The 25,298-nt window shown below is 39.9% G+C and overlaps 2 protein-coding genes across 2 annotated transcripts; one reads left to right on the forward strand and one right to left on the reverse strand.

The window, feature by feature from the left end:
• Window positions 1–7,724: 7,724 nt before the first annotated feature.
• Window positions 7,725–8,534, forward strand: LOC138898000 (uncharacterized). The gene has a single exon (XM_070184031.1). It carries the CDS (start codon window positions 7,725–7,727, stop codon window positions 8,532–8,534), a length of 810 nt encoding a protein of 269 aa, XP_070040132.1.
• A 10,638-nt stretch (window positions 8,535–19,172) lies between these two features.
• Window positions 19,173–24,776, reverse strand: LOC104106684 (ATP-dependent 6-phosphofructokinase 6-like). The gene is made up of 13 exons (XM_009615278.4): window positions 24,179–24,776; window positions 23,308–23,354; window positions 23,176–23,215; window positions 22,704–22,766; window positions 22,474–22,611; window positions 21,894–22,052; window positions 21,704–21,757; window positions 21,482–21,550; window positions 21,237–21,366; window positions 20,651–20,916; window positions 20,316–20,364; window positions 20,068–20,222; window positions 19,173–19,569 (listed from the first exon to the last, which is right to left on the reverse strand). The coding sequence occupies exons 1-13, from the start codon at window positions 24,362–24,364 to the stop codon at window positions 19,375–19,377; spliced, it is 1,551 nt and encodes a 516-aa protein (XP_009613573.1). The 5' UTR covers window positions 24,365–24,776; the 3' UTR covers window positions 19,173–19,374.
• Between the last annotated feature and the right edge of the window lie 522 nt (window positions 24,777–25,298).

Below are 25,298 nucleotides of genomic sequence, written 5' to 3' on the forward strand. Positions count from 1 at the left end.
TAGTGTACTACTCTACTAATCAAGCTCATTCAGTCCAGGATCAATTAGGACTTTAATTGGTTGTAATGTAGGCTACAGGTCGGGTAGGATACAATTTGATATAAGAGTGACTGCACCTCCCTAAGCACTTTAATACATACACTTTAACATTTAAACCCCACACTTATGTCAAACCATAACTCCACATTCACATTAATGTATATTAACTCCATACTTCTTTAAGCACAATTACATCAATAGTCACCACTATCAAGGAATATTTTTCACAACAATACAACTATTTTTTCCTTTCTTTCTTTTTCAATTCAAGTGGCTTTTTTTTTTCAAAACAGTACACCTTTCTCCTTATTTCTTTAGTTCCATTCAAAAGCCAAACCAACCACCCCACACTTTAACTTTTACAAAGTTCATAACAATTTAAGTGCTCATGAGAGGTGAAAAGGTTCAAATAGATAGTTAATTCAAACAAATGGGTAAGGCTTGTAATGTGGTTGCCAAAGAAATAGGATTACAGGCTCAAAGGGTTAACTACGACACATAACAATTAGGTGAGTAAACTATATATATCTGGCTCAACAAAGAAACGCCTATATTACTTCCAAGACTGAACAACACTACTATTTCGCTTTGCAAACACACGGGGCAAGTTCTAGACATCAAATGCAATGCATAGAATAACACACAAACCTCTCACACACCTGGCACATAACTCACTTAGGATTGGACTCATCAAGACACTCTAGTCAAAGCAGTTAAGCAATAGTTAAGATCATACGATTTAAGGTACTTATACAAGAGTCAAAACCTGAGCCTAAGCGTCACAGCCAAAGTACTCACTATTCTCAAGGCATAACAAAATCAAGAGATATTGCTTCAATTCAATTCATCTCACAGTGGCTCCTACTCCTAAAACAAATAAAACTAACTACACCCGCTTCAAATAAAACCCTCAAAAAAGAACCGCGGCACAAAAAAAAATCAAGGGGGAATTATTACACTAACTAACAAAAGAAAATCTTTTTGTCTTTTCTTTCTTTCAACTTAAATCCCTCAAGAAACCTGTCGAATGAGATCCATCATCGGGAGGAGTCCAATTTTTCTACTTTTTTCCGATTTTCATTTTTTTTTCATAGCTACTAAAACAAAAACAAGAAATTAACATTTTTTTAACATCCTACTACTAATTATCTAGAGAATTCTCCCACTCCATACCTAAAAGAGTGCAATGTCCTCAATGCATACAATAAATAACAATAAGGTAAAAGAGACTCCCTGGTAGGCCAAAGGCTGAAGAATTAGCAGCTCACGGGATACTCAGACTTCTCCCAGATATGATCCCTTGTACGGATACCTCACACTTAGTTTCAACCACCTGCTCGCTTTTGCACATACCTATTGGCTTTGACTCCATGCTCCTACTCCTACAAAATACAAAAACAGCACTACAAAAAGAATACAATAATAAATTAAAAAATAAACAAAATAAAAAGAAACAATAGAATTGGTTTGCCTCCCAACAAGCGCCTTATTTATAGTCGCGGCATGACACCATCACTTTCACCACTTTTCCTTCCACTTTGAGGATATAAATTGCGACCCCAATTTTGCATCAAGTTTTCTGTCACGTTTTTGAGGCGGTGGTGTGAAAATAAAGGAACCAAGTAATAGGCATCGCATCTTGCATTTCTTGGCCTTTAAGTGAGGGATGTCATTTTGTCTCCTTGACATTATAAATTTCGGAATATATGCACTTTGTTCCCCATCCATTGACTCCTCCATATGCTCGAATGGATCAATTCTGGTGTCACCAACCAAGCACAATGTTGAAAAATGTTTAGAATGAGGTCCAATACGCTCTAGAATCGCTTCACTTTTGACATCCTCACTTTTACACACTTCGTCAACCTTGGCATTATCAACAAAGTTTTGGTCGAATAGTTGGAATTCCTCTTTTTCTCCACAAGCTGGCCAGTATCCACAACAATTGGTTCTAGGGCATCAGACACTTCAACCTTTTTATTCAATTTAGCCTGCAGGTCATGGATATCTGAGCCAAATTGGTCTATCTCTTGCCTGAGCTCAGTTCTTCCTTCTATTAGTTGTTCTGTCATATTTGAAAGACTATAACGAAGAAAATCATGAGATTTTATCAGTTGAGCTCGTTCCTCTAGCAAAGATTGGCTCACTATATCTGCTTCTTCAAAATTATCTTCTGGTGCGAACTCGCTCTCTTTAGCCACTTCGTCTGCCTCGGCCTTCATCCTCGTGATTGTTGCACTAATTATTTGTGTAGCCTTTTGATTTTTATCTTGTTGCTCGGCTACTTGCCTCATCATGTCCATAATACGGGCAATGCGCTCTACATCCTCCACTTTATTGCTCCTATCAAACTCATAAACATTATTAAAAATATAATAATAAGGGCTCAGAGAAGGATAATAAGAATTAGTACAACCATCCCAATGGCCACCTTGACAACCACACACATTACAAAATTTCCACTCATAAGATTGAGATTCAAAATTTTGCCACAAGTGTGGTCCTCCACAATATGGACATGGATCACCAAAATAAGAATAACCAACATTCGGTCAATTCTCATTCCAAGATGCCGTGTAAAACAAAATATAATACTAACTACACTAAACTAAAATTAAAAACTTGATTAGAAAAAGTAAAAGTCTAATATGGTAGAAAAGTCAATTTTAAAGTCCCCTACAACGGCGCCAAAAATTTGTTGCTCCCAAATGCACATGCAAGTATACATGGTCGATAAGTAATATAGGATTGTAAATCCAGATATCGCACCCACAAGAACTTGTGATTAACTATGAACTAAATTAAACCCAAATAATTAATCTATTCAAGAAATTCCTAAAGTATGAATATTTAACTACATCTAATCTAGAGTAGCAAACTAAAAAATTAAAGAAATAAGTTGGCGAAATTTTAGACACGAATTCAATGAGAGACGATATTCTAGAGCTATGGGTTGGCTAACAATAACGTTGAGTTTTCCACTTAAATTGTCTAATTAATTTATCTAGTTTATTGATTGACAAGGTTAATACTATTCGCTGCCTTCTCCCGAAGTACTACTCGTCTATTCAAGCTAACCTAACAGCTATATTCCTATGGAATTAGAATTAACAAGAACGCATTAATAATTCCTGAATAGTAACCAAGAAAGGCGATTAGGTATATTCCTATCCTAACCGCAAATCCATTCCCGATGCTCGAGTTCAAGGTCTCGCTCTACTCAATCTTATATGCAATCTTGAATTCCCTCTCCCGAGTTCAACCCTAGATTCATAGATAGTATTTAATTGGTGATCAAGCAATCAAATAATTAAGCGCAAAATTGAACAAATAAACCAATATGATAAAATAATAATAACAATTCAAGCTTCAAACTACAACGTTCATGCAGTACCCAAAACTCTGGAACTAATAAACTATGAGATTAAAAGAAAAGAAGAGAAGAAAAACTAGTTAGAAGCCTCCTCCAAGCCTGATGTTCTTGCCTCCAGTCGCAAAAACTCCCTCCTAAAAAATGGTGTTTAATGACTATTTATATGTGTAGGGAAGAGACCTAGACAAAATAACCAAATCCAAAACCAAATAGGAAATAAAGTAGGCTTTAAAAATCCGAAACACACTCGCCATGGGCCTCGCCTCGCAAGGCAAAACGCGAGCTTCACCTCGCTACACATTGTACGCCACAACCTCTGACGCGAGCTCCTCCTTGCTTTAGCCTGCGCATCGCCAGCTCCATAGCGAGCTTTAATCCTCGCGTCGCATGCTCTATAGCGAGCAAATATTCTCGCGTCGCCCAACTGCTTAGCTTCAATTCAATTTTTTTGCTGCCTAACTTTTCAAACTCTTTTTTCATTCTCGTTTCTTGCTTTTGGTTCTTTTTCAGTTGTTCTCCTTTCTTTGTTTTGATTTCCTTTGTAATGTTAAACTTTATTCCTTGTATATTCAATAATCAAATAATCATAGCTCCATTCTTGTAGTGTATAAAATACACATAAAATCTCTACTTTGCTCCCAATTTTATTTTCAACGTACCTACACATAAAATAAACTCAATTAAGCACAAATATAGTATAGTTTAGTATTAAAGCCCTAAAATTTAAGATAAGTAATGCACTAAAAATATAGAATTATAGCCAAACATCACACATCATTGCCTAGCATTTCATAACTCTCGTTGATAGCATTCATGAGGCTGTCAGGGAAGTCACCTGTCACTTTAGTCATATCTCCTTGGTTACCTGCCATGTAGGTTTTCGTACGTGCAGAGAAAGAGAAAAACCTTGCGGTTTGTTAGGTTATGGTTACATCTCGCATTTTCGTACGTTAAAAGTTTCGCCTTCAGTTAATCGACGTAGACTCGGGGATGAGATTATCTTGAGGTTAACGTATTTATGCTATTTATAACAAGTAGTAAGTAAGCGCCATAAAAGATAAAGAGTACACGAATTAAAAAAAATGAGTTTCGTTGAAGATTGCCGATTTGGGATGAAATACGGTCCGAGCTATAATACCTGATACTTATGGACTAGTACCATATAAGGTACCATATGACCGTGATAGTATGATGTATAAAGTATATTAAAAATGAGTAGAATTTTAAGTAATTTAAGATAATTTTTAATTATGCGGGTAATTGGTTAATTACCGGGTAATGAGACATTACCTAATTACCTAATAAGTGGATAAAAATTTAAATTTTCCACCCCCACCCCCCACGTGGCAGCAGGCCACTCCTTAAGAAAATGACTCTTAATCATTTCTTATTAGGTGGCAACTTAATTCATTAAATACAAAACATCTCAACTCTAAGACTTACCATACGGGCCATATAGACAATCAAAACAGTAGCATTAGAGATTAGTAAGGTGACTTTGTTCAAGTTGTTACCAATCTCGTGAGTATTCCTACAAAACAGTAGCATTAGAGATTAGTAAGGTGACTTTGTTTAAATTGTTACCAATTTCGTGAGTATTCCTACAAAACAGTAGCAGCGAGATTTCTTCAACCAAATCCAATGATAATTATTAGAAGCTTAACAACGTAAAAATTTTGCGGTTCTAAAAGAGTACGGTGCAACCTTTATCAAGAATATCATACGGATTTTTCCCTACTCCAGGTATGTTAAGGCTATCCTTTCTTTCTTTTGGGCATGATCAATACGATACAAATGAAACGAGCAAATGTACAATTTTCATAAATGACTCTATTCATAGAAATTTTAGGGGTGCCTATATTCTTGATTCCCCATGTGAATTATTATTATATCTTTTGTTCATGGCTCTCAGAAAAATATGCATTTGATAAAGTTTATCCGGCAGGCATATTATTTTTATGACATTCCGAGAAATCTTATTAACGTATTTCTTATGCATTTCATGCATTTATACATGTAAATTGACCCACGACTAGATGGCATTATATACGTGTATATTATATGTATATGGGATATGAAAAAAGGTTACGGCGTTATATACGCACCACCACCTGATCAGCTGGTATACGTTGATGATTTTGCCCACAGTGGCCGAGATGATATGATGGGATGCCCTCAGAGGCCTGATGATGTTATGTACACCTATACCTATGCATGACACGACATTCATACGCACGTTCATGACGTTATAAATGTTGCAGGATCTACAAAGTTACGTGGATTTTACATGCGGAATTCGTTATTCCATGTTTCATCTATGTCTTTTATGTATTGATTTTCATGTCTGACATACTCAGTACATTATTCGTACTGACGCCCTATTTTCCGGGGCCTGCGTTTCATACCCGCAGGTGCAGGTAGGCAAGCCGACGGTCTCCCTTCTTAGGATCGTTGATCAACGAGAGTTGGCGTGCTCCACTTGATCCGGAGCTGCTTTTGATTTTGGTACGATATGATTGTGTATATATATATGGGCATGACATGGCTCAGTCCCATCTTTGTACAGTTGTATTTCTATTAGAGGTCTGTAGACAATTATGTATAGTTGGATAGTATGTGGCCTTGTCGGCTTTCAGTTTTGGGTATATAGTTGCCTATAGCAGCCTTGCCGGCTCGCCCACTGTATTCCTTACGTATATGTATATATTGACAGGTTTTCCTCACATATGTTATTCTCGTAATTCAGCGGATATTATTCATATTTATATCTTAGTCGCATGCTTAAGGGTGTTCGATAGGTAGGACTCGGGCACTCGTCACGGCCCATAAGTTTGGGTCGTGACAAAAGTGGTATCAGAGCAGTTCTGTCCTAGGGTTGTCTACAGACCGTATCTAGTAGAGTCTTGTTTATGGGTGTGTTGTGCACCACACTTATAGACAAGAGGCTACAGGATATATAGGATGTTATCCTCTCTTTTCATCTTAGATCGTGCGATATAAGAATTCATGTTCCTAACGATATGTTATATTTTCAGCGATGCCTCCAAAGATTACAGCCTCCCAGAAGGGAAAGTCCGTGGCTGGTGAGAGTACTAGTCAAGCGCCACGAGTGACCAGGGCTCGGGGGGAGTCTCATAGTGAGATTCCATCTCAGACTTCGCATACCCCACCCTCTCCAAGAGAGCTTCGAGGGGCACCAGCTCCAGCGCCCGCCCCTGTATGTTCAGCCCCTCAGCCGGATGCACCGGGTCAGGAGATGAGAGATGCTATTCAGCTATTAACTTAGTAGCCGCATAGGCTCGCCTTTATGAAGTAGGTATTGGTCATGCAGATAGGTCCATCAGTACGAGGGTTCTTGGTTTCATTAATTTAGACTCTCTGGCATTCACGGGGGCAGATCCAAACGAGGACCCTCAGGTATTTATTGATATAATGCAAAGGACGTTGAGGGTAATGAAGGCCACTGCGACTGATTCAGTTGAGCTAGCTTCCTATAGACTCCAAGATGTTGCAGTATGGTACGAGTCTTGGGACTTGTCCAGAGGTGAGGATGCCCCTCCAGCAGTATGGCAGGAGTTTACAGAAGCTTTTCTTCGTCATTATCTGCCACTAGAGCTTAGACGGGCCAGAGTTGATAGGTTCTTGACCCTTCGGCAGGGTAACATGAGTGTTCAAGAATACAGTCTTCAGTTTGATTCGTTGGCTAGGTATGCTCCCACTATTGCATCTAAGATGGAGGATCGGGTTCACCGGTTAGGACTAGAGCCGCACTTGCTTAACGATTGTAAGTCGGTCTCACTTCATCCAGACATGGATATTTCTCGTATTCAGGCATACGCTTAGGGTGTAGAGGAGCATAAGCAGAAGCAGAGGGCCGATCGTGAGCATGATAGGGCCCAGAATAAGAGAGCGAGGTCTTCGGGTCCTTCTGGTAATTTTTGAGGTGGTCAAAGACCACAATACCCGAGGTATCCAGCCCAGCCATCGGCTAGCGCGCCCCCTCAGTTGGGCGGTAAGAGATTTGATCTTTCCATATATTCAGGGTCTGGTCAGAATTTCAAGGCCTCAGGTTCTCATTATAGGGGTGAGTCAAGTCACATGAGGCCGCCCTTGCCACAATGTGCTCACTGTGGTAAGCAGCATGCCGGGAAGTGCGGTATGGGGTTGAGTGTTTGTTATACTTGTGGTTATCCGGGCCACGTTCTGAGGGATTGTCCGACGAAAGGTGATGCAAGCATAGCTCAGCCATCGGGATCTGTACCTGGTTCGTCATTATACGTACGCCCCCCCTGGGCAAGGTTCACAAGCACCAATGAGTCGTGGTAGAGGCAGAGGCGGAGCATCTAGCTCGAGAGGTCCTCAGAATCGCATTTATGCGTTGGCAGGACGACATGATCAGGAGTCATCGCTTGATGTTGTTACAGGTATATTATCAGTCTTCTCATATGATATATATGCACTGATTGACCCAGGTTCCACCTTATCGTATGTTACTCTGTTTGTTGCTAGCAAGTTTGGAGTAAAACCTAAATTGGTTAAAACTTTTGAGGTATCTACACTTGTTGGGGACTCAGTGGTAGTTAAGCAAGTATATAAGGGTTGTATAATAGTAGTTCATAGTCGATCTACCGTAGCGGACCTAATCGAGTTAGATATGGTAGAATTTGATATTATAATGGGTCTGGATTGGTTGGCTTCTTGTCATGCCAACATTGATTGTAGATCAAAGATAGTCCGATTTCAATTTCCAAGGGAGCCCGTTTTGGAGTGGAAAGGTAATACAGCGTCGCCGAAAGGTAGATTTATTTCCTGTCTTAAAGCAAGGAAGATGATCAGAAATGGCTGTATTTATCACTTAGTTCGGGTTCAGGATATGGAAGTAGAGTCACCAACCATTCAGTCCATCCCTGTGGTTAATGAGTTTCCCGATGTTTTTCCTGATGAGTTTCCGGGTCTTCTGCCAGAACGAGAAATTGAGTTTGCTATTGACCTACTACCAGATACTCATCTAATATCTATTCCTCCCTATAGAATGGCCCCCGTAGAGCTGAAAGAGTTGAAGGAACAACTAAAGGACTTGCTTGAAAAAGGCTTTATCAGGCCTAGTACATCACTATGGTAAGCACCTGTGTTATTTGTGAGTATAAAAAGATGGTTCTTTATGGATGTGTATTGATTACAGATAGTTGAATAATGTGACGATCAAGAATAAGTACCCACGCCCGAGGATTGATGATTTATTTGATCAGTTGGAAAGTGCCAAATATTTTTCAAAGATAGACTTGAGGTCCGGGTACCATCAGGTAAAGGTTAAGAAGGAAGATTTTCCGAAGACAGCATTCAGGACCAGATACGGGCACTTTGAGTTTCTTGTTATGTCGTTCCGTTTGACCAATGCCACAGCAGTATTCATGGATTTGATGAACCGTGTGTTCAGGCCCTTTTTAGATCTGTTCGTAATTGTATTTATCGATGATATATTGGTGTATTCTCGTTCAAAGGCTGAGCATGCACATCATTTGCGTACTGTTCTCAGAGTTCTACAAAAAGGAAAGTTGTATGCAAATTTCATTAAATGTGAATTCTGGTTGAACTCTGTAGCTTTCCTTGGGCATATCATTTTGAGTGAATATATCCTGGTTGATACAAAAAAGATTGAGGCAGTAAAGACTTGGCCTAGACCCACGACACCGACGGAGGTTCGTAGCTTTCTCGGTTTGGCAGGTTATTACAGGAGATTTGTAGAGGGATTTTCTTCCCTTTCAGCACCTTTGACAAAGTTGACTCAGAAGGGAGCAAAGTTTCAATGGACTGATGCTTGAGAACGGAGTTTCCAGGCATTAAAGGACAGATTGACTTCTGCACCGGTTCTAACGCTCCCAGAAGGGTCCGATGGTTATGTTATCTATTGTGACGCCTCGGGCATTGGGTTGGGTTGTGTACTGATGCAGCATGGTAAGGTTGTAACTTATGCTTCTAGACTACTGAGAAAGCACGAGAAGAATTACCCGACCCACGATTTAGTGTTAGCTGCTGTGATTCATGCACTAAAGATGTGGAGACAGTACTTGTATGGCATTCATATTGATATCTATACAGATCATAAAAGCCTCCAATACATCTTCAAGCAAAAGGAATTGAATTTACGTCAAAGGAGGTGGTTGGAGCTACTTAAAGATTATGACATTGATATTTTATACCATCCGGGGAAGGCGAATGTGGTAGCCGATGCCCTCCGCCGTAGATCTATGGTTAGCCTGGCATATTTACAACCAAAGAAGAGGGGAATAGCCCATGAGATCCATCAGCTAGCTAGTCTTGGAGTTCGATTGCTGGACTCAGGTGATATTGGAATTACTATTCAGGATACGGCAACATCCTCGTTAGTAACTGAAGTGAAGGAATGCCAGTACGAGGATCCTGTGTTAGTTCATTATAGGGACATCACCCCTCAGAAGGAGAAGGCACCGTTTGAGGTTACAGAAGATGGGGTCCTCAGATATTGAGGACGATTATGTGTCCCTAATGTTGCAGGGCTACGCTGGCAGGTTATGGGAGAAACTCACTATTCTCGTTATTATATCCATCCGGGAGCGACAAAGATGTATTATGATATCAGGAAAGTATATTGGTGGGACGGAATGAAAAAAGATATAGCTGAGTTTGTTGCTCAGTGTCCTAACTGCCAGCAGGTTAAGATTGAGCATCAAAAACCTGGTGGATTATTGCAGGCTATGGAGATTCCGACTTGAAAATGGGAAGTAATTAGTATGGATTTCATTGTAGGCTTACCTTGTACCCAGCGTAAGTTCGATTCTATATGGGTGATTGTTGATAGGCTTACAAAATCAGCCCATTTTCTGCCCGTTAGGATACATATTCCGCAGAGGATTATGCAAGGCTTTATATTAAGGAGATAGTACGACTGCATGGTGTCCCTGTCTCTATTATCTTGGATCGAGGAGCTCAATTTACAGCTAACTTCTGGAGGTCCTTCCAAAAAGGATTAGGGACTCAGGTAAGTCTTAGTACAACATTTCATCCCCAGACAGACGGACAAGCTGAGCGTACTATTCAGACACTTAAGGATATGTTACGAGCTTGTGTGATTGACTTCAAGTGTAGCTGGGATGATCATCTGCCGCTTATTGAGTTCGCATATAATAATAGCTACCATTCCGGTATTCAGATGGCTCCATATGAAGTTCTTTACGGACGGAAGTGTAGGTCCCCTATAGGGTGGTTCGATGTTGGGGAAACTACGTTAGTAGGATCAAAATTGGTACAGCAGGCAATCGAGAAAATTAAGCTTATACAGGAAAGGCTATTAGCAACTCAAAGCCGTCAGAAGTCTTATGCGGATAATCGACGACGAGACTTGGAATTTAAGGTTGACGATTGGGTATTCCTAAAGGTATCACCGATGAAAGGCGTTATGAGGTTCAGAAAAAGGAGAAAACTTAGCCCTCGGTACATTGGACCATATAGGATCATACGCAAGGTAGGCCATGTAGCATATAAGTTAGACTTGCCTTCGGACTTGGAGTCTGTACATCCAGTCTTTCATATGTCTATGCTCCGTAAATGCATCGTAGATCCTTCCAGAGTTATGTCAGTTGACGACGTTCAAGTCACAAAGCAGCTATCATATAAGGAAACTCCCCTTGCTATATTAGACAGACAGGTTTGAAGATTGAGAACTAAAGATGTAGCTTCGGTGAAAGTACTTTGGAGAAACAACAATGTAGAAGAAATGACTTAGGAGGCCGAGGAAGACATGAAGTCTAGATATCCCTACTTATTCCCTCCTCCAAAGAAGGGTCTGACTGAGACGTCATAACCTTAAGGTACATGTATGGATTCTTATGTTAGTTATTGTCATTGGTCGTGTGAGGCCATTGTCGTTATTGATGATTGTGGTCGTATGTGGCATTAAATTATTGAGTTTCTACAGGAAGAGTCATTAGTAGTGTTGTTACAAAGGCGACTTCCAAAGTTATATAGATCCCGGAAAATTAAACATTCGAGGACGAATGTTTCTAAGGGGGAAAGGATGTTACATCTCGCGTTTTCGTACGTTAAAAGTTTCGTCTTCAGTTAATTGACGTAGACTCAGGGACGAGATTATCTTTAGGTTAATGTATTTATGCTATTTATAACAAGTGGTAAGTAAGCGCCATAAAAGATAAAGGGTACACGAATTAAAGAAAATGAGTTTCGTTGAAGGTTGCCGATTTGGGATGAAATACGGTCCGAGCTATAATACCTGATACTTATGGACTAGTACCATACAAGGTACCATATGACCGTGATAGTATGATGTATAAAGTATATTAAAAATGAGTAGAATTTTAAATAATTTAAGATAATTTTTAATTATGCGGGTAATTGGTTAATTACCGGGTAATGAGACATTACCTAATTACCTAATAAGTGGATAAAGATTTAAATTTTTCACCCCACCCCCACGTGGCAGCAGGCCACTCCTTAAGCAAATGACTCTTAATCATTTCTTATTAGGTGGCAACTTAATTCATTAAATACAAGACACCTCAACTCTAAGACTTACCATACGGGCCATATAGACAATCAAAACAGTAGCATTAGAGATTAGTAAGGTGACTTTGTTCAAGTTGTTACCAATCTCGTGAGTATTCCTACAAAACAGTAGCATTAGAGATTAGTAAGGTGACCTTGTTTAAATTGTTACCAATTTCGTGAGTATTCCTACAAAACAGTAGCAGCGAGATTTCTTCAACCAAATCCAACGATAATTATTAAAAGCTTAACAACGTAAAAATTTTGCGGTTCTAAAAGGGTACGGTGCAACCTTTTCCAAGAATATCATACGAACTTTTCTCTACTCCAGGTATGTTAAGGCTATCCTTTCTTTATTTTTGGCATGATCAATACGATACAAATGAAACGTGCAAATGCACAATTTCCATAAATGACTTTATTCATAGAAATATTAGGGGTGCCTATATTCTTGATTCCCCATGTGAATTATTATTATATCTTCTGTTTATGGTTCTCAGAAAAATATGCATTTGATAAAGTTTATCCGGCAGGCATATTATTTTTATGACATTCCGAGAAATCTTATTAATGTATTTTTTATGCATTTCATGCATTTATACATGTAAATTGACCCATGACTAGATGGCATTATATACGCGTATATTATATGTATATGGGATATGAAAAAAGGTTACGGCGTTATATACGCACCACCACCTGATCAGCTGGTATACGTTGATGATTTTTCCCACAGTGGCCGAGATGATATGATGGGATGCCCTTAGAGGCCTGATGATGTTATGTACACCTATACCTATGCATGACACGACATTCATACGCACGTGCATGACGTTATAAATGTTTCAGGATCTACAAAGTTACGTGAATTTTACATGCGGAATTCGTTATTCCATGTTTCATCTATGTCTTTTATGTATTGATTTTCATGCCTGACATACTCAGTACATTATTCGTACTGACGGCCTATTTCTCGGAGCCTGCGTTTCATGCCCGCAGGTGCAGGTAGGCAAGCCGACGGTCTCCCTTCTTAGGATCCTTGATCAACGAGAGTTGGCGTGCTCCACTTGATCCGGAGCTGCTTTTGATTTTGGTACGATATGATTGTATATATATATATATGGGTATGACGTGGTTCAGTCCCATCTTTGTATAGTTGTATTTCTATTAGAGGTCTGTAGACAATTATGTATAGTTGGATAGTATGTGGCCTTGTCGGCTTTCAGTTTTGGGTATATAGTTGCCTATAGCAGCCTTGCCGACTCGCCCACTGTATTCCGTACGTATATGTATATATGTCTTTTGGACAGGTTTTCCTCACACATGTTATTCTCGTAATTCAGCGGATATTATTCATATTTATATCTTAGTCGCATGCTTAAGGGTGTTCGACAGGTAGGACTCGGGCACTCGTCACGGCCCATAAGTTTGGGTCGTGACAAAAGTGGTATCAGAGCAGTTCTGTCCTAGGGTTGTCTACAGACCGTGTCTAGTAGAGTCTTGTTTATGGGCGTGTTGTGCACCACACTTATAGACAAGAGGCTACAGGATATATAGGATGTTATCCTCTCTTTTCATCTTAGATCGTGCGATATAAGAATTCATGTTCCTAACGATATGTTATATTTTCAGCGATGCCTCCAAAGATTACAGCCTCCAAGAAGGGAAAGTCTGTGGCTGGTGAGAGTACTAGTCAAGCGCCACGAGTGACCAGGGCTCGGGGGGAGTCACATAGTGAGATTCCATCTCAGACTTCACATACCCCACCCTCTCCAAGAGAGCTTCGAGGGGCACCAGCTTCAGCACCCGCCCCTGTATGTTCAGCCCCTCAGCCGGATGCATCGGGTCAGGAGATGAGAGATGCTATTCAGCTATTAACTTAGTAGCCGCATAGGTTCGCCTTTAAGAAGTAGGTATTGGTCATGCAGATAGGTCCATCAGTACGAGGGTTCTTGGTTTCATTAATTTAGACTCTCTGGCATTCACGGGGGCAGATCCAAACGAGGACCCTCAGGTATTTATTGATATAATGCAAAGGACGTTGAGGGTAATAAAGGCCACTGCGACTGATTCAGTTGAGCTAGCTTCCTATAGACTCCAAGATGTTGCAGTTAATTGGTACGAGTCTTGGGAATAGTCCAGAGGTGAGGATGCCCCTCCAGCAGTATGGCAGGAGTTTACAGAAGCTTTTCTTCGTCATTATCTGCCACTAGAGCTTAGACGGGCCAGAGTTGATAGGTTCTTGACCCTTCGGCAGGGTAACATGAGTGTTCAGGAATACAGTCTTCAGTTTGATTCGTTGGCTAGGTATGCTCCCACTATTGCATCTAAGATGGAGGATCGGGTTCACCGGTTAGGACTAGAGCCGCACTTGCTTAACGATTGTACGTCGATCTCACTTCATCCAGACATGGATATTTCTCGTATTCAGGCATACGCTTAGGGTGTAGAGGAGCATAAGCAGAAGCAGAGGGCCGATCGTGAGCATGATAGGGCCAAGAATAAGAGAGCGAGGTCTTCAGGTCCTTCTGGTAATTTTCGAGGTGGTCAAAGACACAATACCCGAGGTATCCAGCCCAGCCATCGGCTAGCGCGCCCCCTCAGTTGGGCGGTAAGAGATTTGATCTTTCCATATATTCAGGGTCTGGTCAGAATTTCAAGGCCTCAGGTTCTCATTATAGGGGTGAGTCAAGTCACATGAGGCCGCCCTTGCCACAATGTGCTCACTGTGGTAAGCAGCATGCCGGGAAGTGCTGTATGGGGTTGAGTGTTTGTTATACTTATGGTTATCCGGGCCACATTATGAGGGATTGTCCGACGAAAGGTGATGCAAGCATAGCTCAGCCATCGGGATCTGTACCTGGTTCATCATTATCAGTACGCCCCCCCGGGTAAGGTTCACAAGCACCAATGAGTCGTGGTAGAGGCAGAGGCGGAGCATCTAGCTCGAGAGGTCCTCAGAACCGCATTTATGCGTTGGCAGGACGACATGATCAGGAGTCATCGCTTGATGTTGTTACAGGTATATTATCAGTCTTCTCATATGATATATATGCACTGATTGACCCAGGTTCCACCTTATCATATGTTACTCTGTTTGTTGCTAGCAAGTTTGGAATAAAACCTAAATTGGTTAAAACTTTTGAGGTATCTACACTTGTTGGGGACTCAGTGGTAGTTAAGCGAGTATATAAGGGTTGTATAATAGTAGTTCATAGTCGATCTACCGTAGCGGACCTAATCGAGTTAGATATGGTAGAATTTGATATTATAATGGGTCTGGATTGGTTGGCTTCTTGTCATGCCAACATTGATTGTAGATCAAAGATAGTCCGATTTCAATTTCCAAGGGAGCCCGTTTTGGAGTGGAAAGGTAATACAGCGTCGCCGAAAGTTAGATTTATTTCCTGTCTCAAAGCAAGGAAGATGATCAGAAATGGCTGTATTTATCACTTAGTTCAGGTTCAGGATATGGAAGTAGAGTCACCAACCATTCAGTCCATCCCTGTGGTTAATGAGTTTCCTGATGTTTTTCCTGATGAGTTTCCGGGTCTTCTGCCAGAACGAGAAATTGAGTTTGCTATTGACCTACTACCAGATACTCATCTAATATCTATTCCTCCCTATAGAATGGCCCCCGCAGAGCTGAAAGAGTTGAAGGAACAACTAAAGGACTTGCTTGAAAAAGGCTTTATCAGGCCTAGTACATCACCGTGGTGAGCACCTGTGTTATTTGTGAGTATAATAAGATGGTTCCTTATGGATGTGTATTGATTACAGATAGTTGAATAAGGTGACGATCAAGAATAAGTACCCACGCCCGAGGATTGATGATTTATTTGATCAGTTGGAAAGTGCCAAATATTTTTCAAAGATAGACTTGAGGTCCGGGTACCATCAGGTAAAGGTTAAGAAGGAAGATTTTCCGAAGACAGCATTCAGGACCAGATACGGGCACTTTGAGTTTCTTGTTATGTCGTTCGATTTGACCAATGCCCCAGCAGTATTCATGGATTTGATGAACCGTGTGTTCAGGCCCTTTTTAGATCTGTTCGTAATTGTATTTATCGATGATATATTGGTGTATTCTCGTTCAAAGGCTGAGCATGCAGATCATTTGCGTACTGTTCTCAGAGTTCTACAAAAAGGAAAGTTGTATGCAAATTTCACTAAATGTGAATTCTGGTTGAACTCTGTAGCTTTCCTTGGGCATATCATTTTGAGTGAATATATCCTGGTTGATACAAAAAAGATTGAGGCAGTAAAGACTTGGCCTAGACCCACGACACCGACGGAGGTTCGTAGCTTTCTCGATTTGGCAGGTTATTACAGGAGATTTGTAGAGGGATTTTCTTCCCTTTCAGCACCTTTGACAAAGTTGACTCAGAAGGGAGCAAAGTTTCAATGGACTGATGCTTAAGAACGGAGTTTCCAGGCATTAAAGGACAGATTGACTTCTGCACCGGTTCTAACGCTCCCAGAAGGGTCCGATGGTTATGTTATCTATGGGGGAGGGGGGGGCTCATAGTGAGATTCCATCTCAGACTTCACATACCCCACCCTCTCCAGGAGAGCTCCGAGGGGCACCAGCTCCAGCACCCGCCCCTGTATGTTCAGCCCCTCAGCCGGATGCACCGGGTCAGGAGATGAGAGATGCTATTCAACTATTAACTCGATTAGTAGCCGCATAGGCTCGCCTTCAGGAAGTAGGTATTGGTCATGCAGATAGGTCCGTCAATGCGAGGGTTCGTGGTTTCATTAATTTAGACCCTCCGGTATTCACGGGGGCAGATCCAAACGAGGACCCTCAGGTATTTACTGATAGAATGCAGAGGACGTTGAGGGTAATGAAGGCCACTACGACTGATTCAGTTGAGCTAGCTTCCTATAGACTCCAAGATGTTGCAGTTAATTGGTACGAGTCTTGGGAATTGTCCAGAGGTGAGGATGCCCCTCCAGCAGTATGGTAGGAGTTTACATAAGCTTTTCTTCATCATTATCTGCCACCAGAGCTTAGACGGGCCAAAGTTGATAGGTTCTTGACCCTTCGGCAGGGTAACATGAGTGTTCGAGAATACAGTCTTCAGTTTGATTCGTTGGCTAGGTATGCTCCCACTATTGTATCTAAGATAGAGGATCGGGTTCACTGGTTAGGACTAGAGCCGCACTTGCTTAACGATTGTACGTCGGTCTCACTTCAGCCAGACATGGATATTTCTCGTATTCAGGCATACGCTCAGGGTGTAGAGGAGCATAAGCAGAAGCAGAGGGCCGATCGTGAGCATGATAGGGCCCAGAATAAGAGAGCGAGGTCTTCGGGTCCTTCTGGTGATTTTCGAGGTGGTCAAAGACCACAATACCCAAGGTATCCAGCCCAGCCATCGGCTAGCATGCCCCATCAGCTGGGCGATAAGAGATTTGATCGTTCAACATATTCAGGGTCTAGTCTGAATTTTAGGGCCTCACGTTCTCATTATAGGGGTGAGTCAAGTCAGATGAGGCCGCCCTTGCCACGATGTGCTCAGTGTGGTAAGCAGCATGCCGGGAAGTGCCGTATGGGGTTAGGTGTTTGTTATACTTGTGGTTATCCGGGCCACGTTATGAGGGATTGTCCGATGAGAGGTGATGCAAGCATAGCTCAGCCAGCGAGATCTGTAGCTGGTTCGTCATTATCAGTACACCCCCCGGGCAAGGTTCACAAGCACCAATGAGTCGTGGTAGAGGCAGAGGCAGAGCATCTAGCTCGAGCGGTCCTCAGAACCGCATTTATGCGTTGGCAGGACGACAGGATCAGGAGTCATCGCCTGATGTTGTTACAAGTATATTATCAGTCTTCTCATATTATATATATGCACTGATTGACCCAGGTTCCACCTTATCGTATGTTACTCCGTTCGTTGCTAGTAAGTTTGGAATAAAACCTGAATTGGTTAAAACTTTTGAGGTATCTACACCTGTTGGGGACTCAGTGGTAGCTAAGCGAGTATATGAGGGTGGTATAATAGTAGTTCATAGTCGATCTACCGTAGCGGACCTAATCGAGTTAGATATGGTAGAATTTGATATTATAATGGGTATGGATTGGTTGGCTTCTTGTCATGCCAACATTGATTGTAGATCAAAGATAGTCCGATTTCAATTTCCAAGGGAGCCCGTTTTGGAGTGGAAAGGTAATACAGCGTCGCCGAGAGGTAGATTTATTTCCTGTCTCAAAGCAAGGAAGATGATCAGAAATGGCTGTATTTATCACTTAGTTCGGGTTCAGGATATGGAAGTAGAGTCACCAACCATTCAGTCCATCCCTGTGGTTAATGAGTTTCCCGATGTTTTTCCTAATGAGCTTCCGGGTCTTCCGCCAGAACGAGAAATTGAGTTTGCTATTGACCTACTACCAGATACTCATCCAATATCTATTCCTCCCTATAGAATGGCCCCCGCAGAGCTGAAAGAGTTGAAGGAACAACTAAAGGACTTGCTTGAAAAAGGCTTTATCAGGCCTAGTACATCACCGTGGGGAGCACCTGTGTTATTTGTGAGGAAGAAAGATGGTTCCATACGGATGTGTATTGATTACAGACAGTTGAATAAGGTGACGATCAAGAATAAGTACTCGCTCCCGAGGATTGATGATTTATTTGATCAGTTGCAAGGTGCCAAGTGTTTTTCAAAGATAGACTTGAGGTCCGGGTACCATCAGGTAAAGGTTAAGGAGGAAGATATTCCGAAGACAACATTCAGGACCAGACACGGGCACTTTGAGTTTCATGTTATGTCGTTCGGTTTGACCAATGCCCCAGCAGTATTCATGGATTTGATGAACCGTGTGTTCAGGCCCTTTTTAGATTTGTTCGTAATTGTATTTATCGACGATATATTGGTGTATTCTCGTTCAGAGGCTAAGCATGCAGATCATTTGTGTACTGTTCTCAGAGTTCTACAAAAAGGAAAGTTGTATGCAAAATTCACTAAATGTGAATTCTGGTTGAACTCTGTAGCTTTCCTTGGGCATATCATTTCGAGTGAAGATATCCGGGTTGATACACAAAAGATTGAGGCAGTAAAGACTTGGCCTAGACAATATGAGTAGGTTTGGACAAATAAATTTACTTGAACCATTGTTAAAACATGATTTTAATGTTATTTTATACTCCATAATAGTTATAGCATTAGCAATCTACATTCACAGTCCGATTGAAACTTGTGCTACAGAATTGTGTATCAGTTTCCGCATCAAAATCACGTATGCCCTTTTCTTAATTATTGTATATTGTTTACATTTACAAAAATATATATCGTGTAAAACTCACCAAGCTGGTAATCATGACACATTGAGATTACAGAACTGTAGGATTTCTCTCGTGAGATCTCAACTCCTTTTTTTTTTCTCAATGTACACAATGGATCCATACGAAGTTCAAAGTTACTTAGCAGAGGACTTGTTTCTCCATCAAATTATCGTCTGTAGTTGAATCGTCTGACAACTGAGTAGGTGGTTCTTCCTCCTTGTGCGCTTTAATTATATCTCTTGTTCTCAAGAAGCTAGGTTGATTGGTTGACGATAGAAGTCTCGCCCACATCCTGTCCGTTATCACAACCTTGTTTTGTGTCTCAGTGATTCTCTGCAGGTACCATGTAAAAGCAGATCATAATCAAAAATAGCAGATCACTGCATCTCATGCAGAAACCTATTAGTATAGTACTGCTGCCAATCTTGGGCATTATATACACTCAGGTCACTATAGTGAGAAAGATAATGGCGGAGCCAGGAATTCTAATACGGAGACAAAAAAAATACAAGAATGAACCACCTTTACTGTTACACCGAAAGCTTCTCTCATGAAGGAAATTCAATAAATTCATATATGTATATTTGTGTGTATGTGCAGTATAGTTTACGGATTGGTTATATAAGTAAATAAACCTTAAATCCTAGTGATGCATTTTAAAGCCGTGCAGGCATGCGCCCAAAGCGGACAATATGGGCTAGGCTGTTACATAAAATTAGCTAAGGCCCAGTTGTGTGATAAGGAGAAACTTGTAAGTAAAATGTGGAGACACCTGGAAGTAATATGAATAGCAGTTAGGTCTGGTATTTTCGTGGAAGGAAATGAACTCACATTAAAGGGTATGTAAGCATGTCTGCCATTGACAGGACCGACTGTAAAGCCAGTATAGCCAGCCATTGCTCCGTGCACAGCACTTTGAGCAAGAAGAGTGCAATACACATTGTCAGATGCATTACTTGGAATAGCCCGAATCATGTATGTGGGATCTGCACATTAGAGACAGAGAAATAGGTTGTTAGGTTCCTGCAAATCTCATCTGCTATAGATAGAAATTTGGCATTCAAACAATCAATACCGACCTATATATTTAAGATTAATGAGCATCTTCTTTTGTTTAGAGAAATGTTCCTGCAAAAAAATCCATAGTGTTTAGTACCTTAGAAATGAGTCGGTGTGCATTCTCATTCAGAGTAAAATGCATAAGAGGAACAGCAACACATGTAGCTCATTATAGCACGATTATATGCTTCAAGTTTTGGAATTACAGAAAGAAAGCACTATCCATACAACTGCATACAATGTAGTGTTCGACTATTCAATGAAATTTGGAATAGCATACAATACATAAAAAGGCAAGTACCATATGCACTTAATGAGGAAGAACATGGATTTCATTAAGTAAATCCCAACGTACCTTTATCCTTTCCGAGATCCATAGGCCAACATCTTGTAAAAGCTTATTCCCTGAAGGATCCTGCTTGCCGGTGCATCTCAAACTCTCAGAAACTAGCTCTTGGCCGGCACCTTCAGCTATGACTATAACCATGTGTCCATTTTCTTTGAGTCTGTGCTCTATGTACTCAAACAGTCCACCGCGTCCCTCAAGATAGAAAGGGGACTCTGGAATCAAGCAACAATCGACATCTCGACTGGCAAGAGTAGCATACATGGCAATGAACCCTGCACATCGAACACGTGTTCAAAAAAACGTCGACCAGACAACTCATACATCTATGTGCTATAAAATCATAATGGATCAGCTTTATCATGTACATGTATCAATCTCAGCATGAAACTCCCTTGTTGAGGGATCAAAAAGAATCAATGTATCAACGATCTGATTTTACATTTGAATACAAACCTCTACTGATGTTGGTTATCCAGAAATGAACAACTTGTTAAGATCTTAAAGAAGTTTTGAAGTACTTCAAATTTCCCTCAGAGAAGGTATAGCATGTGGATCAATCAGAAATTTAAAAAGTATAGCATGTGAATCTTACCACTATCCCGTCCCATTAACTTCACAAGGCCAATTCCGTTCTCAAAACTAGTAGCTTCAACATGAGCAGCACTAATAGCACGTTGGGCTTCCTCAACGGCAGAATCAAAACCGAAAGACTTGTCAATAACCTGGGAGAGAATCAGAAAAGATCACCAAAAATAATTTTGTTACCCACTGAAAAATTGGGTACTTGTTGAATCACAAGTACCCCATGCCAGGTAATCTACATGACGAAGTAGTTACCGGTATATCATTATCAATTGTCTTAGGGATTCCAGCAACTGAAACATTGAGACCACGCCGTCTGATTTCCTGTAGGAGAAAGGCAGAATAAACCTGAGTAAACACACTTTCATTGTTTTCTCCATCAACAAACTAAATATTAATAGAATGAATTGATCTAAAAGATGCTCTTCTGAAGCGTGTTTTGTGGAATGGTTATGGGTAATGGCTAAGAAGGTCTACCTCAAATATCACCGCTGCTCCTCTCTGTGTTCCATCTCCTCCAATTATATAAACCTTGAAATCAAAAGGCAACACAAATATTTCAACAAGATGCACAGGTTAGATGTAAAGAAAATGTCCTGAGACCTGAGTTGGTTCTCGAATGAAATATCCTGAGTTACTTCTCAAATAATTACTTTTATATTTTTACCTGATTGATATCCCGGTCCTGAATGCTATCTACTATTTTCTTGGTAACATGACCTCCTCGAGATGTCCCAAGTATGGTTCCACCACGTTTATGAATATCATTCACAACCTTTGGTGTCAAGGGAATTATGTTTTTGGAATAGAAACCTCGATATCCTCCCTACAACATTCACAAATTTCATTAGTTGTGATGCAGACATGCATAAAGCAAATTTTTCGAAACCAAAGATAGAATGTACTGTTAACAGTAGTAAAGGAGCAAGATATAAAAAAGTTGGAATGAACATCTATGTTCAACTTCAACCTTATTCCGTGTTTTCCTAGAGATCCATAAATTATGCTTTACACTTCTCTAAAATTGCTGCTATGTGAGAACACTCTCAATCTAATTGCAGCAATCCTCCTGAAGATGAGTCTGCTACTGGTTCTACAACTACGTACCAAGCATTTCAATGAGAAGAGTTCGATAAAAGGGAAACCAAGTATGTGATCATTGTCATAAGTAAAGTTGCTTTATTTGTCAAAAGGATATATGGACTTTACTATACAACTGTGTGTCATGAAATAAAATGCATACTCACATCTATCCCCATGACCCTCTTTACGCCATACATATAATATAGGCCGCATACTATTTCTCTGATAACTGTGTTGAGACCAGGACATAAGCCTCCACATGTCACTATACACGCATGAACATCTTCTGGATCAAAATAAACCTGAAAAATCATCAGGAAAGTTCATATTTGTTTGATAAAACAAGAGGATCAGGAAATTTCATATGTTGTAGTTACAGCAGATACAGTCTTACTTTTTGACGAGGACCAGCTCGACGAAAATGTATTCCCCTCGGGCTGTTCTTGTGCACAACAATCTGTAGGTTTATTGGGAAACATGTAAGCAGGACGAAACCTTGTCCAACCAGGATTTACAAGGAACTTACATCCTCCTACCTCAAAATTCATAAATTTTAAGTTTGTTTTGGCAGATCTTAGACGATATCTCTGTTTATGTTCTTACTATGTCATGGACTTACGGATGAGGCACCAAATTCTGCCCAATGATAGGCATTTCAATTAAGACAAACTCACATGAGTTTTGCCTCCACACAACAGTTACTATTGCACAAGAACCTAGGCATATTGCTTTCAAGGCATACTATTCGTAATATTCAAAATCTTGGAGTCTTGACCAAGGCAACATATTTGCACTAGCACTATCAAGTGCTTCTCCAAATGAATAGAAGGTAAACACCAAATAAGTTTCATTTCAACATGACTGACCTTTTGAGCAACCGTATCATCCTCATCGACAAAATACTGCCTGAAAAAATGTTAAATTTGGTTGATCAGCTTATTCCTCTTGCACTTTATAAATAAGCAATAAGAACAGAAGGTGAATATCCGACGACTTACTTAACGACTGAATATGATGGATTATCTTGCACTGGATTAGGATATGTCTGCAATAATAGGACAGTTATTTAGTACTTGATCAAAATAGAAACTCTTTAACCTTCGTTAACAAAAAAGAAAAAAGAGAAAAACTTTATTGCTTTTTGCACTACAAACACCATATAGAGCATAATTCATAGTATATTACTTTTTCACAGGAAGAAAACTAGCAGAAGGTATCCACTAGTTTCTTCCTCAATTACTCGTCATCCCAGAAATAAAACAGCAAGGCTAATAATCATCCTCTTCCTATTGCATAGTAATATGTCAAAATAACAACTTCAACTCTTATCCCAGACAAACCAAAAAGATAAATTTGTACAGAAAGAAGAAATGACTACAAAGGAAATGGTATTGAACTTTCTAGCTTAAAATAATCAAAAAATTAGATCATTTGCCACGTCAAATTATTAAAAATGTAAAAAAGAGCCAACATATTTTTAACCTTTCTACCAACAGCTTCTTTAAATATAAATAAATAAATGTACAAAAAGCATCAACCTGATCATACACAAATCTAGTTCAATCATATTGCAAATTAAGCACCGGTTTTCTTCAATACTGAATATGGCCAATCAAATGGAAGATGGTACCGTGATCAAGCAACAAATTACATAGCCCAACTTAATTGTATATCAATTAACTGAATCTAGATAAGGATTCACAAAGTTGTTCTCAGTTGTTATCCACTTATCCATTTTGGAAAAAAAGAAAAAGCAACAAGTCCAGTATACATGATCAAGAATCAGAACAGCTTAGTTTCTAATTACTCAAAACATTATATATATGCAACATATATAGAAAAAGATTTGAGGGAAAGAGAGAGGATTACAGGAAGATTAGGAATGTAATCAGACAAATGAGGAACATCCTCTAGAACATAACCACCATCACCAGTCACAATTTTCTGCTTCTGCTGCTGAGAATTAGGCGCTTCTCCCATTGAACTTATATCCAATCCAATCTTCTTGGACCCCAGTACTGTTACAGCTACAAAATTTTGATCCACTGATCCCATTTAATATTTCAATTCAAGTCAACGATTTATCTCAAATGAATTAGCACCCTTGTCCCTTAGCATGTAAACAACTCTTCTCTATATATAAAAAACAGTTTATGAATAGAGGGCGCACAATGATATTACCAAGGAAGCTAAAACCAGTAGACCACTGCTCAAGTTAGTCTGAAAATAGCAGCCTCTGAACTTTCAACTACACATATAGTCAACATATAAATACAAATATTTGAAGTCCTTTTTAATATAAAATAAAAAGGCATAGGTGGCAACTGTTTATTGAATTTTCTCGTGGGTATTGCCTTTTTGGACAGAAGTTCATGAAAAGTTAGAAAATTAGAACAGAAGATGGGATGAAAGAGGCAAAAATGAGAGGACTGAAATTGTTTTTGAAAACTTATGACACTAATTGTTTTTGTTGAGTCTTCTGGAAATTAGAAGATTCTTTGCTCTTATTCTAGATTCTGTAATATGTGGAATTTTGTTAATGAAAAAAAATAAATTGGGTGTGAGGTCAATAATGGCCTCATACTTTGAATAAATTACTAGCTTGACGTTAACCGTAGACGCACACCCTCTTATCTTCTTGGTCAGCAATCCACTGCACCTTGTTATTTTGACCTTTTTATTTATGCCAATAATACAGTTTAAAATGACATTAATTTTCATCTCTTATATAATACGTATGGATTAATCGTATTTTCACTCCTGATAGGTCAATCTATTAATCATTGAGAATAAAATTATCTTACAATACTTAAAAATGATTGTCAATTTTACGCTATATCAATAAGCTTAAAGAAAAAAACTAGAAAATACTTACATTTACCTCGTTAAGTTAGTATAGCATGTTTTTGATACATGGTACTTCTAGACAATCATGCTTAGTAAATTAATCAACTTTTTCGACCAATGTCATAATCATGCCACAAATTGA

The sequence above is a fragment of the Nicotiana tomentosiformis genome, chromosome 8, assembly GCF_000390325.3.
Source record: "Nicotiana tomentosiformis chromosome 8, ASM39032v3, whole genome shotgun sequence".
Taxonomy (NCBI): domain Eukaryota; kingdom Viridiplantae; phylum Streptophyta; class Magnoliopsida; order Solanales; family Solanaceae; genus Nicotiana; species Nicotiana tomentosiformis.